The 16,265-nt window shown below is 43.8% G+C and overlaps 3 protein-coding genes across 11 annotated transcripts in view; 2 read left to right on the plus strand and 1 right to left on the minus strand.

The window, feature by feature from the left end:
• Pax (paxillin) overlaps positions 1–5,808 on the plus strand; it is a 24,991-nt gene extending 19,183 nt beyond the window's left edge. For 6 of the 7 annotated variants that reach the window (XM_017178329.3, XM_017178326.3, XM_017178330.3 and 3 more), the window contains 2 exons: positions 1,958–2,647; positions 5,203–5,808. In XM_017178329.3, coding sequence (XP_017033818.1) covers positions 1,958–2,647; positions 5,203–5,469 — 957 coding nt within the window. In that variant the 3' untranslated portion in view covers positions 5,470–5,808. Of the gene's footprint in view, positions 1–1,957; positions 2,648–2,949; positions 4,678–5,202 lie in introns of those variants that run through there. The other variant, XM_017178331.3, reaches the window with a different exon arrangement.
• Positions 5,809–6,517: 709 nt separating this feature from the next.
• On the plus strand, positions 6,518–15,885 carry LOC108082845 (peroxisomal acyl-coenzyme A oxidase 3). Of its 3 annotated transcripts, none has more exons than XM_017178415.1 (6): positions 6,518–6,785; positions 13,097–13,246; positions 13,493–14,416; positions 14,482–14,607; positions 14,662–15,007; positions 15,074–15,885. In XM_017178415.1, exons 2-6 carry the CDS (start codon positions 13,112–13,114, stop codon positions 15,622–15,624), a joined length of 2,082 nt encoding a protein of 693 aa, XP_017033904.1. In that variant the 5' UTR covers positions 6,518–6,785; positions 13,097–13,111; the 3' UTR covers positions 15,625–15,885. The 3 variants fall into 3 exon arrangements, with proteins under 3 accessions (XP_017033904.1, XP_017033905.1, XP_017033906.1); XM_017178416.3 differs by lacking the exon at positions 6,518–6,785 and adding an exon at positions 7,658–7,803; XM_017178417.3 differs by lacking the exon at positions 6,518–6,785 and adding an exon at positions 7,848–7,962.
• Positions 10,258–12,259, minus strand: LOC108082847 (uncharacterized). Its single transcript, XM_017178418.3, has 3 exons — positions 11,256–12,259; positions 10,944–11,139; positions 10,258–10,838 (listed from the first exon to the last, which is right to left on the minus strand). Exons 1-3 carry the CDS (start codon positions 12,046–12,048, stop codon positions 10,346–10,348), a joined length of 1,482 nt encoding a protein of 493 aa, XP_017033907.1. The 5' UTR covers positions 12,049–12,259; the 3' UTR covers positions 10,258–10,345.
• Positions 15,886–16,265: the final 380 nt, after the last annotated feature.

Below are 16,265 nucleotides of genomic sequence, written 5' to 3' on the forward strand. Positions count from 1 at the left end.
TTTATACGGAGTACGAGTTCGCGAGTATATATTCGGTGGGGCCTGTTAATTATTTAATATCATTTTCAATTTTCTGCCAGCCGTCAGAACGGGTAAAGGCGTGTCCGTGACTTTTTGTTGATATGATAAATACGAAAATTAAATAGGAAATCCTCACACTCTCTCTCAGCCCCTCTCGTCGCTGTTCTTTTTGAAAGTGTATGTATGAAAAGCAAAATATAAATATATTTCAGATATAAACAATATTGCACACGGCACGTCGGATTTTCCCCGGCGCTCAGACAGTTACCCGCCCCCCTCCATTTTCCGCCCTCCTCGCCCCCTGCTTGTCAACGCTTTTTTTTCCACAACGTTCCGCTTTTGCTATAGTTTTTCATTGCAAATCATTTGCATATCTATTTTAGAAAGCGTTTTTTATTCTATTTTTCCCTCGTTTCTATAACCATAACGATCCATTTGGCATTCGTGTGCGTTTTGTGATCTCTATATTTCTGTTTGCGCTTTCATTGCCATCATGTGCTGCTGCTTAAAACCGCACTCGCACTCGCGTTTTCCCCGTTTTCATTGATCGAGATTTCCTTCGGTGCCCCGCTTCCTGTCTCCTCCCCCTTTGGGCTGTTTTTCCTCTCCTCTTGACCGCGACTGGATGGCAGCGTGTGCCGAACGCGCTCATGCGCTTTTTATGGGGAAATCCTGTTGGCCAGCCGCTCGACGTTTGGTTTTATACTCCACGCCAAGCGACGATATCAGCGGTTCCATTCTATGGTCTATTGTCTGCATTGTGTACGATTTGGCTCTTAAAATAGCCAACAAAAATATTGAATAAGAAGCTGGCCCGCCAACGCCAAAGCAATTGGTTTTTTTTTGGGAAAAGCAGGAGCGGATTTCTGATGATACGGGTTAGGTAATGGTCATTTGGTTTTGATTATAGAAAGAAACAGGAATGGTTTTTGTTTTCTATTTTATTTCTTATTTTAAGATATTAGAATGTATAATAGAGATAAATTAGAAAATATTTATAACACCAGATAAATACATATATAATACACAAAAGGACCCCGAACTTATGACTAAACTCGAGACCTCCAGCTCGTAGATCTAGAGTTTTTCCTTTGCATCACAGCTTTTCTTGAATTAAGGGAACATTGGGATAGTGCATAGTAGAAGAATAACAAATTCTTTTTTAAAATGTATCTTTGACCGAAAATGAAGCTTATCAAGTGGCTGAAGCCAACGATATCTGCAGGACGATCTAGACTTTAGAAGTCTGTTAAATAAGGAATGCGACTATGGCTTGAATTTTGGTACATAGATCGATAATTGTCAATAATAATTGACTCGGGGATTATACCCTTTTTCGGCCTGATCCTGCACCTTACAAAAAGCCTAAGCAGCGGTCGCTCAATTAGGCGTCTACTCAGTAAGGCTAAAGCCGGCAGGCGGGCGGGCATAACCCAAGCACGCCCAATGAAAACGCAAAGTTTATGAAAGAAAAATTGAATATTGAAATGGAGACTCGACAGACAAGACCCACATATACACCGAGGCGGTGGCCAGAACAGAGAATCCCCGCCGCCCACTCCTCCTTCCACTTTCCCCGCTTTTCTCCCGGCCAGTTGTTCGCTGGCTCGTTCGTTTGTATTTTTGGCAATGAACGAAAACTACGTCAACGTTGAAGAAAAATGCTTTGCATATGAGGAGAGCGTCGTGCGCAAACACATATAGTTCGGCCAGGAGAATCTGTGCGAAGTGGAAGAGGAAGAGCAGCATTATTTTTGATATTTTGATTTTGATTTTTTTTTGGTAGCGGCGGCTAAAAGCAAAAGTTTTTGTGCTAGCGCTCGCACAACTTTTGATTCAGTCGAGGCAGACACATCGACGTAGGGACCAGCACAGCAGAGCGACGCAAAGGATAATTTCCACTAATCCGCCTCCATTCTACCCCTACCATTCGCAGGTCAGCAACGGAACCAACGGAGTAGGAGTCGGAAACGGAAGCCACCCGCAGCAACACTCGTCGACGTTGCAGCACCAGACGGTCACCGACTACGCCAGACCGAACAAGGGCAGCCAGCAGGCCCATTTAACCCAGACGATCGAGGAGACGACCATCGTCGAGGACAGTCGCGAGGATCAGTTGGATTCTATGCTAGGAAACCTACAAGCAAATATGAGTCGCCAAGGAGTCAATACCGTACAGAAGGGCTGCTGCAATGCCTGCGAGAAGCCGATCGTTGGCCAGGTGATCACCGCCCTGGGCAAGACCTGGCATCCGGAGCACTTTACGTGCAATCACTGCAGCCAGGAGCTGGGCACCCGCAACTTCTTTGAACGCGACGGCTTCCCGTACTGCGAGCCGGATTATCACAATCTCTTCAGCCCGCGTTGCGCCTACTGCAACGGCGCCATTCTGGACAAGTGCGTCACCGCCCTGGACAAGACCTGGCACACGGAGCACTTCTTCTGCGCCCAGTGCGGCCAGCAGTTCGGCGAGGATGGCTTCCATGAGCGCGACGGCAAGCCATACTGCCGCAACGACTACTTTGAGATGTTTGCCCCGAAGTGCAACGGTTGCAACAGGGCCATCATGGAGAACTACATCTCTGCGCTGAACTCGCAGTGGCATCCGGACTGCTTCGTCTGCAGGGTAGGTTTATTCCACACTTTACACCTTGCTCTTTCAAAATAATATCCTTTACTTTTGCGAAAAGATATATTTATTTCAAAAGGATGTTCCACCGACACAAGCTCATAAAAGTGGTCAACATTTCTGTTGGATTTTTGCAGTTTAAATAAGTTGGTGGAACAACTTTTCAAAGCTCAGTCCTTTGCTAGGATATCTTAGCTTTACAAAACTTGAATCCCCCCAAATCATACATCAGCTGACTTTATTTTGCAACACACATGTACCCCTTTTAATCGGTCATCCCGATAACGTTTGTCATTTAGGACTGCAAGAAGGCCGTTCGGGGCAAATCCTTCTACGCCATGGAGGGCAAGCCGGTCTGTCCACAGTGCGTGGGCGTTGATGAGGAGGAATAGAAGAGGAGGAGTCCCAACCATAGCAGCAGCAGCACCAAAACTTGTTGCTGAAGTTCATCAGCAAGCAAAACGAAAATAGACCCGGTGGCAGCGGCTTCGGATACATTTTTGTATCTAGCTGCGTGCCACTTTTCTACTATCAGCGTCACGAGGAGAACCGGCAACCAGCTGCCCGCCGTCCGTCTCGTTCTATTTTCGTTGTGGGTCTAGGAGCAACACAGCAACAGCAACATCAAAAGCAACAGCAACATCGGCAGCGGCCCAGCAAACCCTTGTCTTACCTTCTCTGTTTCCGCCCGGCTGGCCCGCTCCTTGGGGCAGGTGCCGCTGGGCGGTGACTGGAGTTCTTAGTCCTTGAACCAGCCCTCTATGATGGTCTTTTGCCCCTGAGCCCCTGCCCCTTAGCCCTGGCCCCCTCTGACTTGTTGAACTATTCTATGCACCTTTTTGTAGGATTAAGTTTGTAGGTACTTTTTAAATTTAAAATCATTTATGAAAATGACCAACAATATTGTAATTTGTTTTTGTAAATAAAATTTTAATAATTACATATACAAAAGAACAAAAAAAAAATCTAAAAAAAAAAAACAACCAAAAAAACAAACAAGAAGAACACAAAAGGGGAGAAGAAACGTTGAATAGTGTTTTCATCGTTTCAAGGTGGCTGCTGTGACCCTGAGGCACCTCAGAGTCACGCAGCCACCCACTCCCACCCCCCACGCAGGGCCACCTATGTTAGTGTCAAGGTCAGTGTCAGTCCACTGGCCTTGACACATGCGTGGGCGTCGCTGTGCTTGTTCTTCTTGTTGCTCTGTGCTGTTGGTTGATAAACAAATTACAATATTGTGGATTAGATTTTCGATTAGCGAGGGTTATAATTTCCTCAGCCGAGACTATTTTCGTTGCTGACGCTCTAGTCAGCGTCTATCTATATGTTTTGTCTGTGATCGTACAAGTACTTGGGCCATATATCTGACTAGAATGTTTATTGCTTTAGATTTAGTGAAAGCCCCCGCGGTGTTAATTGAATTGATTAGTCTAAATGAATTTATAGATATTCGTCAATTTCCCTAAACTAAACTGTGGATATATGCAATATATTTGTGGCTAAAAATAGCTGGAAAATAATTCCAAAATGCAGTTGCCTTCCAAGTACTTATTAAATAATTGAAATTCCCTATTGATTGGTGAAAATATATTCGTGTCGTGGGATATTTTTAGTCCATATCGATATTGATTATTTCGGTTCGCCTGTTCTTGTTGCTGGGCTGCCCCACTTTCGAGTTTCCTTTACATATACATTAAATCAACAAAGAAAATGTTATGAATCGGGGGAAATCGTTGCACCTGTTGTTTATGGAATGATTGATTTGCGTGGGCTGGGAGGGAGGTTGAAAACTGAAAATAGTTCTCCCCCGCAGCAGATATCACGTTCGCAATGATCCTTTGCTTGGATGATACCGTCCTCCGCCCCCTCCATCCGCCCCTCTGTCTTATCCATTTTCCCCTTGGATGCTGGCCAAAAGCGTGCGCAAAATGTTATTGTCTTCGTGGGACAATTGTTGCTGTCTTGCTTCTTGCGAAATGTTTTTCCAAAAGCTCGAATAAATTAAAACAAATGCCCCTTGCCTTGTATTTATCATATTTAAATTTCGTTCGCTTGTCTTTTTTGACAATGTTGAATTTTCGTTTCCAATTAGCCAGCCATTGTGTATTGTGCCAGGGTATCTGCGCCGTCCATTCGACACTTTTGGTCGTTCTAATTGGGTTTCTCAGGCCAGGCGTAAAATCTCGCACAGCAAATATGATGTTGTCGAGGATTCTCGATCGGTTTTGCTGGTCCGGTCACGCTATATGGCAACTAATTTATAGTCGTAATTAGCCTCAGACGGAGGCTGCACAAACATTTGGCCCACAATACATCATCTAAGCACCTCTCATATATTTCCGAATCTCGTATTCATACCTCTATCTAGTGCCAAGATTTTGTAGTTTCGCTTTTATGGCGCAGTAATTATTTTAAGTAGGTTTATACTGTGGTATAAAATGATCTTTCTAAGGAGTATTTTAGCCATTGGATGAGGATTCTTGCTTTGCTGAATTTATATTTATATTCCTTAAATAGAAACCCAATTAATATATTTTCTATTTCTTTTCCAGGACTGCCGACAGCCCTTCCAGGGCGGCTCCTTCTTCGATCACGAGGGATTGCCGTACTGTGAGACGCACTACCACGCCAAGCGCGGATCGCTGTGCGCCGGTTGCTCTAAGCCAATCACTGGGCGCTGCATTACGGCCATGTTTAAGAAATTCCACCCGGAACACTTTGTCTGCGCCTTCTGCCTCAAGCAGCTGAACAAGGGAACCTTCAAGGAGCAGAAGGACAAGCCATACTGCCACGTCTGCTTCGACAAGATATTCGGTTGAAGATAATTCGCAGCTGCCAAACTTCTAGTTACGGATATAAATATTGTTTTTTATACGATTTACGAACCCTATCCCCCCCTCCAAGCAAGCACAAGCCCCAAACACCACACGTACACCTACTTACCGTGCATCTGTGCTTTTGTATAACCGAGTCAAATTAGTACTTTAATTAACGCTTATCGACAGGATACGATAATAAATGCAATCGTAATCAATTAGCGGACACTAATCCTAATCAATTATGTTGGTCACTTTGATATTGCTACTCGTTCGACAAGGAAAAGACCACAGAATGATAAATAAACATGAGAAAATAAACAAAAACACTTTATATTATGAGGATAATTGGTTTTTTATACGTGGGAAATATGATTAACGGGGCTGGTTTTTCATTAAAGTACTTGTCACCTCGCAACTTTAGAGCTTGTTAACACACATGACAAGTTTTATACATTTATTTTCGTTTTATATTCTCTTTTTAACGATCTTGTAGTATATCTTATTGTATGAAATGTTCTATATTTGTAAAGGTTATACAAATCTTACAACACTTTCGTAGCGATCGTCTTCAAGATCTATAAATACTTTGTTCATTTCTTTTTTTTGTTTAAAAATGATTGAAGTTCTTAATAGAATAATGTACTGTTTCCTTAATTTTGGTTAACTTAATCTAATATTTGGATTTGTAAATAAACCTTTTAAATAATCTGGAATGTGTTGCATACTTTTAGGCATGAACGTGATAGAAAGTTGGTTTTTGCACAAAGAACTTTTCCAATTTTATAATTAAATTAGAAACTGTACACTAATTATAAAAGCGTTTATAATATTTTTAGATTATATTTCGGCGATATTTTTCAAAAATTTTAATTAATTCTCTTCTCGCCAAATAGGCGATTTTTTTAAGAGGCAGTGTGATTCAACCAGCAGCCTCGAATTGTACCGTTTTACTTAGTCCAGCACGCTCTCTCTCCCTCTGGCTTTCCAGGTCCAGAGCCACTCTCCCCCAACTTATGTTTAAGTTATACGTACGTAGTTAGTACTAATTTACACACAATCGATGCACATCGCGCAAAGCTTCGAATGGTTATTATTTATCTTGTGTTATTGTGTATTTTATTCGGAAGAAACACCACCTGAAGATTGCTGACATTTAGTGAACACTTTTTAGTGCATTCAGTAGAGTATTGAAACCGCGTAAGGCAGAGTTTCTTTTAAGACAGTGAAAATTCGACGGAGTGGGGTGAACCTACCTGTAAACTGGACCAGTGATATTTGCAAAAGCGTAGTGGATGAAGGAAGATCCGCAAAAACCAGTGAGTTTGTCGAGAAATGGGCAAGTTGTTGTTTATAAATGCAGGTTGCTTGAAGTTTCCATAGGATCATAACATCGAATTAAAAATGGATCATAACTAAGGAAAAAAGCATTAATTTCAAGTCGGAATATTTTACTGTATTTGTTATTATTAGGTTACCAAATCAGCACCCTGAATTTTACATTTTTTAGACATCCTTGGCCAATTTTTGACAATTTAAACTATATAACGCCTTTATTTTGAAAAAAATTTGAAAAAATTTGTTTTCCTTCAAACATGGCTAGAAAGAAGCGCCTTTTGATGCTAGTGATAGTTTCCAATAAAGCTTGAGGTACCACGGCAGGGAGTGTAATGAATATAAAAAAATATATGCAATGAGTATCTAGTGAACTTCAAAGCCCTATATTTGCTATATTAGCTCTGTTAACTCGTTAGCCGTGACTCGAACCCACACGCTGGCCTCGCTCTTGGGGTTATGTATCTGTATCTTGTTTGCAGAATATTTCACCAACATCTTTGTATCTTCGCACTTGCTCTCTCTGCTCTCTCGCTCACCTTGGACGCTATACTCACCCATGCAGCTGAACAACGATGCCGGCCGGTGCCGACTGCCTTCTCGCTCCCGCAACAGCCACTTGACATTGGGGCAGCAACAGAAGAAGAGGAAGAACCGTGGTGGCCTGCATGCTCTCATCGACCGGTATCCACCAGCCGCACCCCCTCTGGCCATATAAATTCCATCCCCACGAGAGATGGGCGTGTGCGTGTGTGTGTGAATTTGGGCACGTGTGCGTACGAGGTTCGCTTCGCCCCTATATAACGCCGTAGGGTTCCGATACAGCTATGAATCAGGCGGCGTTATTCTCGCTCAGCTCCGCTCATTCATTTCCCATCCGTTGGCCGGTTCGGTTCGCAATTCCGGGTTCTCCGTTTCTCCGATTCTCTATATACTCGCTTTCGGTTCGTCTCGCGGTCGTGTGCCGGTTGTTGTTTTTGGTGCTCGTCCGATTCCGCGTGGGTGTGTATATCATAATATGTATTATATTATTGGTTTAATTGCCATTATTCTATGAGCTCAGCCGGCAAAGAGTTTTTGAATAAAAAATTGTGGAGCTCTGGATAGCGAAATTGTGTGGGGAGAAAAGAGAAAAGGGCGGGCCAAAAAGAAGCGCTACAGGTTGGTGGTGCAAACACACACACAAATACAGATACATAAACTGCGAGAGCATCTCTCACGTGCCTAACTCCGATTCTGACTTTCCGCTCTCTCCTGCCTTCCTCTGAGCCCAAAACATAGCCTTAGCTATCGCCTCTCTCCGAGGTGATGTAATATAAGCCAGGGTAAACCGAGTCCTTAGCCAAACAAAACGCCTACAGGGTGTGCCGGCTAACAGTTATAGTTAAAACTAATTATAGGAGAAGAATCCTAAGATATCAAAAATATATATCTAGATCTGAGGATGCTTAAAGATTTAATTCTATAAATTATATCTTAATATTTATTGAGTCACCTCACCCTAAAGTTCACCGGTAAGACGGTTTACTGTCCCATGATATCAGCCCCAATTGGGCTTATTGTGGCCACAATTGAGGGCCCTATGTGCGGGAGTGTTGATTGTGCGCTAATTTGTCCCGGGTGCGAGTGCGGTGTGTAAATAAAAGTGAAATTAGCCATCGCAAATTGCATTGTAATTCATTTAAAGAGAGTCCCCCGCCTGGCCATTCAGCTCCAATTGATCGAAAGGGAAGGGTATATAAATAGCCGACCGGCTATTTTCAGGTTCAAGGTTTGGGCCTGTCCCCAAACACAACACACCACAACAACAACAACAGTGGAGCCCACACCCTTATGGAGTGCCTGGCCAACAAATTGGGACAATTTCCAGCAACACGCAAAGGCGATTGGGTGGGAGTAATGGCTTTTTTGCTTATTACAGCTCACCTGGCCACAATTTTTGAGGCAGCTTATCACGTAAGCCAAGGGTTTGGCAGCCACTTGGCCAGCTGCTCAGTGCTGCTCCAACCTCTCGGTGGCCACTTATCAGTTTTTGGGTTTTTTTTTTCTGCAATTTTTATGTGTTTACTCGCCGGTTTGTTCAGATTTCTGCCGTATAGTACAATTATTTGCCTTTTCCGGCTGTTGACAGGCACGCCTCTTGCTATTCATGTTTTGTTTATTATTTATATCTAAAAGTATATCCCCCTTTTCAAATGCAAACACTTATTTTTAGAGCATTTTTAATATATATAATAAAATCTTTTCTTAATGGCTTAAAAATCCTTTAAAAATCTTAATTTGTCCCAGTATTCGCTCACATTTTCCATATAAAAAATAAACAAATTTAATGGTATGACTATCACCGCCGAGGGTAAGCAAATATCGTTTCGAGTGGAGCACAGTTCCCTCGTGATTACGGGAATGTACTGATTGTGGGCACTCTTGGGTGCGAGTACATATCTGAGATTGCGAATCGAGTTGCTAATTAGCTGAAGCAGTTAACGTTCTGAGAAATCCATGCAAAAAATAAATAAAAACAGTTTATGGGTGCTTACTCGACCGAAATATTCCCGAACCTAGACAATACGAACTTATCGCTGTGACTGTTTTGCGCGTTGGTATAATTAATGCTAATTGTTATAATTGGCCGATAATTGTCACCGAATCGGCCATTCGCTGTTGGCCTTATCTGCGAATCATGTTTTGTCGCAAGGGGTTTCATAACACGTTTCTTTGCTGTTTCTTTATCAAAGATAATTATCATATTATTTTAGACTTTAGATATAGGCTCCATAGAGAAGATCGTAGCAAATTGACGTAGCTAAAATATCTTTTATAAAAGCGATTGGGTTGTATTAGTAAACTAATCTATTGTGGTGGAACTGACAGGCTGGATAAACATAAAACTGCTGATGTTAGTTTCTTTAAAGAAAGCGTAGATATAGTCTCTTAGCAACTGAATCATATCCACAGCATTCCTTAGACTTCTTAAAGTAACAAAACTGAAGAGCCCAAAAACTAGATAGTATAGAATCGATCACAGAAAAGATTGCTGAAAATTGGCACTGAAATGAAACTGAAAGTTAAATTATTTAGAGATTATCTTCATCGATCATTATACCGCTTTGATGTTGATGTTGTTTTCAGAATGAGAAATAACCAAACACTATTTTTCTGACAAAACATCGCATGATCGATCCGTGCTCGGCACTTCTATATATATTTTCAAGATAGGCTTGCCTTGCAGGGTGGATGCGTAATCGAATTCCTAAGATATTGAGGGCTCAATAAATTCATGCATTCCACGCAAACTTGATAATCTTCGATATATTTAGACATGCATGAGTCGCATTTACGACTCCACTTCAACGAGGGGATTTCAGAGCCCAGACGAGTGCCAGACACTTACTGGGGGCGTGCATAACCGCAAAACTTGGCTATTTCTTAGAATGCAACGGCTAAGTTAACGGTTGCTTATATCTTGCAGATTTCTAAATACATTTAATTAACGATTTTGAGTAACAAGTCAAATTTTCACAACTGAGAACGCAGAAGAACCAAATCATATATCTGTCTCCTCCAGCTTGAATGTCTTGAGATCGATGTGGGGGTAAGGAGCGTCGTCGTGGCCAGGATCTTCCTTCTCCTCGTCCAGCAGGCAGTAGATGCTGTCTGTCTCCTGCTTGATGATCTCACTGCCCAGACGCTTCCAGAAGGGACGACAGCGGTTCTTCCACTGTCGCAGGTTGAAGAAGGCGCAATAACGGCTGGAGGAGGCCTTCAGCATGGCCATATAGAGCGGAGTGATCTCGTCGGCCATTAGCTTGGCCTGCAGATAGTTAGCCATCTTGCGGCTGTGCTGGTCGTTGAAGTCCACGTAGATGCGTTTGGCGTGCTCGTAGCACTTCTTTGCAATGCTCGTCATCTGTGGGTTCTTGGCAAAGATTTTGCCCAGATGCAAAAGGATTTTTGCCTCGAGGTCCCGATGTGAATAAATGCGGGCCAAGCGAAGGGCACGCTTGTAGCAGGAAATGGCTTTTTCCGTCTGATCAAAACTGTTTAAAAATATAAGCTTTTGGGTTAGCTAATCAAGGCATTTGATAAAGTCGAATAGGAATTAACTGAAAGTTATCTTTAGTTGAGAAAACGCTCTTACTTACATCTGTGAGCACTCGCCTTGATATAGATAGTACTTTATGTTCAGTTTCACGAAGCAGTACTCCTTGAGGGCCAGTATTTGTGTTCGGATCTGATCTAGGCACTGCTGGGCCGAATCGTAGTCGCCGGCCTCCATCAGGAAGAAAGCGCTCTGAAGGAAGGTATCACAAAAGATTTCCAGGTTTTTTTCCCTGCCAACTGCAGTGAGCAAAATATTAGTTTACAAATTTAAAGTTTAATACTCAACGCAAAAAACCATTTCCAAGAGTTCTACAAGAGCTCTCGGGACTGCATTGGCTTATAAAATAACTTACTTTCCGCTACGAGAACCGTAGCCTGTCGTGCCAAGGCAATGGCCTCCTCCGGCTCCTGGCGCACGATGGTTTCGCCGTGGATGAGCAGCTGGCGGGCGAGATCCTGGGCCACCAGTTCGTGGAGCGTGAGGCTACCGGCAGGCATACCTATCTGAGCGGTCCAGACATGACCTCGCACTATATTCATGGCGAACTGCAGGTACTTAAGGGTCCCAGCCCGCTGGTTAGTTTTCATGAGATAGATGGCGTACAAGTAGTAGATGCGCGAGATGGACTCCGCGGCCTCCCGAGCCCGTTCCTGGCCCTCGACCTTGTGGCACAGCGCGATGATGTGCTCGTAGAGAGATCCCAAAGCGTAGGCATACTTCTGGCGGTAGGGCTTCATCAGGTCCATCGTCTCGTAAAACAAAGCGAAGGGCTTCTTGAGACCTCGATGCTTGTTCACCTTATAGGCCAGCTCCGCTTCCTTGAGTCGATCCACCATTTTACAGAGCACCTCAGTATCGTCGGAGATCCGCTCTCGGATGTTAAGGCTTTCGAAGAGTGCCTGCTCCTTGGTGGCCAGGCAAACGAGAAACTCCGGCAGCAATGTGCATCCCGCCCGGCGCACCTCATCCTCCAGGGCCTTGTACACGGGACCCTTGATCCGAAGGGCTTGGTCGCTGGTCAGCGGAGGAATGCTCTCCCGGATAATGTCGCGATCGAAGCAGATCTCGCGAAAGCTTCGGTGCGGTAGATTCCTCTTAACCTGGCGCGCAATGCGCACCATTTCGTTATGCCTCTGGGTATCCATGATTGGGATTAAAGATCCTGGGTCAGGACCGAGTAAAAGTGTTTACTTCGATCACTGTGGAAAATATTTTCTGTTTGAAACGTCAACGGTTACTTGATTTAGACTCTTGTTTGCCTGGCTTTTTCAACAGTTTAACTTTGAATTAGTAGCTATTTTTTAAATTGGTTCTTCGTTAAATATTTTATTAGTGTATTAGGATTCAAAAATATCCCAAGTTGGAATTCATTACAATTTGATTCATGTCTTCTGACGTAAAATGCAAATATTAGTAATTTTTTAAACTTTGTCATAAGTATATGTTATATTATTTTACGGTCTCTAATGCGACATACAATTTCATTATTTTAAGTGGTTGTATATAGAAAATATTATTATAGGTTAAAATTTATAAAAAAAAACAATCATATTTGTATTTCTTGGCTTTCACTTCAGATTATTCCACTTGCGCTCTTTTTATAATATTTGGTTTCCGCCCCTTGATAGCTCTAAAAGTTCAAAGTATTAATTTTGCCTCGAAAAAAACACAATTTTCTATCTTTACTGCCAAGCTCAAATGACAGTTTTCATTTGTCTTGCAGTTAAAAGATTTAGTATATGGCTGCCATAAAATTTGTGCAAAGATAAGATGATTTCTGTCACTTACATACATTATTTTATTGGAATTTTTTCTTAAACTGCATTTATTACAGTTTAAGAAGCTATGCAAAGATACTTAGATACATTGTATCCGTTCCCAGCTGTGCTTAGCAAATACTCGAACCAACGCCTGAAACTCTTCCCAGATGTACTTCACAGTAACAGTAAATACACAAACCCTGGACTCACTGACTCTCAAACCACCCACTCTTGAGGTTTTCGCCTACTATGGCTTCAGTTCAGTGCACGCTTGCAGATAATGCAGTTAGAGTGCTCCACTTGGTGGGTGCGTCTTCGTCATCACCTGTCCAGTCGGTCTGGTACCTTCTTTTTCGTTAATTGTATTTGTAGTTTGGGTATGCTTCTTATGGCTCATTGATCGCAAATCTCACGCTTTTGCTTCTGTTTACAGTAATCGATTCAAACAATGGCCAACGAGGACACGAGCTTCATTCCCGATCTACCCACCGGCGGACCTCTGGCCGCATATCGCAAGAGGGCCAACTTTGACTGGAAGCGATTGCGACTCATATTCGAAAAGGAGCAGGGACTGCGCATTAAGGTGAGTGCAACGCGATCAATTAAGGGAACTTGAGTGCCATCGAGCATTTGGAATTCCAGTGAAGCTAATTACCGCGCTTTGACTTCTTGATTGACCCCGAATGTCAATTTAATTGAAGTAATTGTCGAGATCAAAGCATTTTTTAAGTAAACTCCCAGCATTAGACTGTGGGAAACTGATTTCCAGTGAGCTATAATTTGTTTTAAATACTTTAAAAAAGTTTAAATTAAATTCTCCTATTTGCAGTACAAAGTATGGCGTCGCCTGGAGAACGATCCCCTCTTTGCCCATCCCTCCCGCACACTGCCCATGGATGAGCAAAAGCGACTTTGCGCCATGCAGGTGAACCGCATGAAGCACCTGGATCTGGTGCCCAAGGAGATTGAAAGCCTGAGCTTCTCGGCCAAGACCAAGTACCTGATGTACATCAACGAGGCCCTGGCCTGCTACTCGCCCAGTCTCTCTGTTAAGATCGCCTTGGGCGTTGGCCTGTTCAATAATGCCATCCGGGCCATGGGCACTGAGAAGCACCAGAAGTACATCGAGGCGGCATGGAACCGTGAGGTGATCACATGCCTGGCCATCACGGAATTGTCGCATGGCAGCAACACGAAAAGCATTCGCACCACGGCCACCTATGATCCGAGCACCCAGGAGTTTGTGATCAACACGCCGGACTTTGAGGCCGCCAAGTGCTGGGTTGGAAATCTGGGCAAGATGGCCACCGTGGCCATGACCTTTGCCAATCTGTACACGGCCGATGGTGAGAACCATGGACTGCACGGCTTCTTGATTCCCATACGTGACCCCAAGACCCTGATCTCCTACCCGGGCGTTCTCGTGGGCGACATCGGTGAGAAGTGCGGCCTGAATGGCATCGACAATGGCTTTGTGGTCTTTACCAACTATCGCATTCCGCGCGACAATCTCCTTAATCGCACCAGCGATGTGTCGCCCGAGGGGGTCTATGAAAGCGTGTTCACGGAGCCCGGCAAGGTCCTGGGAGCCGCTCTTGAGAGCTTCTCGGCCGGACGCATTGGCATCATGCAGGAGTCGGCCAATACCTTGTGCAGTGCCGCTGTCATTGCTGTGCGTTATGCGGCGGTTCGCAAGCAATTCGGACCGGAGCGACAGGGCGAGGAGATGGCCATCTTGGAGTACCAATTGCATGTAAATTCAATGTAAATTCATTTATTTATTAATTTATTAGCAACATTTTTGTTATATCCCTCCAGCAATATCGTATATTCCCCTATCTGGCTGCTGCCTGCGTCCAGAAAATAGCTGTTGAAGAGCTGACCATCACGTATATGGAAATCATAGCCCGTTCCCAGGCCGACTCCAATGGCTTCGACATCTTGGTGAGTCTTGTCTTAATTATTAAACGTTCTGTTAATTAATTACTCAATTTTAAGACCCAAAATGCAGCTGAGATCCATGCCTTGATCTCCTCCTCGAAGCCGCTCATTACTTGGGCCGCCCGGGATGCCATTCAGGAGGCCCGAGAGGCTTGTGGCGGTCATGGCTACTTGGCAGCTGCCAAGCTGGGTCAGATGCGCACCGACCACGATCCGCTGTGCACCTACGAGGGCGACAACAATGTGCTGGGACAGCAGGCCTCCAACTGGCTGCTGCGCCAATGGAGCGCCAAGGAGCTAGAGACGCCCATTGGCAGCGTGAAGTTCCTGGAGCGACGTCATGATTTGCTGGCTCTGAAGTATGCTACGCTGGTCCAGCAGACTCCGATTTCCAGCTGGGAATGTGAGTGAATATAAGGTTCCACTTACTTCAAGATCAAACCTTATTAATGCCTCAATTTATTTGCAGTTTCTCTCCGTTGCTACGAGTGGCTGCTGTGCCATCTGATGGCTCACACCACGGCTCACATTGAGGGCGAGTTGGCGGCCGGTGGAAGCAGATTCGATGCGAGAAACAACTCCCAGGTGGCCGGAGCCCGGGAACTGTCCTTGGCCTACGCCGAGTACTATGCTCTGAGCCGCTATGCCGATCATGTCCGCAAGCTTAGTGTGGAGCCGCCATATGCTTCTGTGCTGCGTCTGCTGTTCGATGTGTATTCTATGTGGTTGCTGGAGAAGCACATGACCACCTTCTATGTGGGTGGATTCGCAGCCGGCAAGGATTTCGCGGCGGCAGTGCGACGGCTGCTACTCGACAGCTGCCTGAAGCTAAAGGATGTGGCCGTGAGCGTGGCCGATGCCATTTCACCGCCCGACTTCGCTCTGAACTCGGTGATCGCTCGAGCGGATGGGCTGCTCTATGAGAATTTGCAAAATGAATTTATGACCAACGAGGGTGCGTTCCAGCGTCCCACCTGGTGGCGGGATGTCATCATACCGCAGGCCCAGTCCAAACTGTGAGGATTCCCACCGATTTTCATTGAGACGACAAGTGCCTGGGACTTGGTAACGGGAAGGGAGTCGGCCAAGTTGTAATTGTAATTGTGATTGCCCCATTTGTTATCAGGTATTACGGCAAATTGCATTCGCATTGATCCTACATAGTAAACATTTTCCATCATAAATTGTAACGTTCACTCGAGTATTTTAAGATCAAATCTGTTACTAGCATACGGGTTAACAAGTTATGTAAAAATTAAATGATGTCAGTTGATTACAAGATTTATTGATGCGTTTGATTTATATTTATAAGAGAAGAAAGAGCTTCAGAATCAATGAAATTGATGGAACCATATTATAATATAGATATAGAATCTTTTGAATTTTTGATTAATAATTATAATCCTCGAAAACTCTTAACTGCTGGACTCGCATATTTCAGTTAAAAAACCTTATTTATAGAAGGCTTTTTACAAAGGTTATACAAAGGTGAACAAAGCAATTAGCTAGAACAATGATTGTAAATATAAAATCTTTAAAAATATCTTATCTAGGCAAGCAGGTACTTACTTTATTCCTTTACAGAATTAAGTCAGCAAGTCAGCCCAGTCAGGAATTATAGACAGGATCGAAGAAATGGATTTGCCAGAAACTCGGAATAA

The sequence above is a fragment of the Drosophila kikkawai genome, chromosome 2L, assembly GCF_030179895.1.
Source record: "Drosophila kikkawai strain 14028-0561.14 chromosome 2L, DkikHiC1v2, whole genome shotgun sequence".
In the NCBI taxonomy this organism is placed as follows: domain Eukaryota; kingdom Metazoa; phylum Arthropoda; class Insecta; order Diptera; family Drosophilidae; genus Drosophila; species Drosophila kikkawai.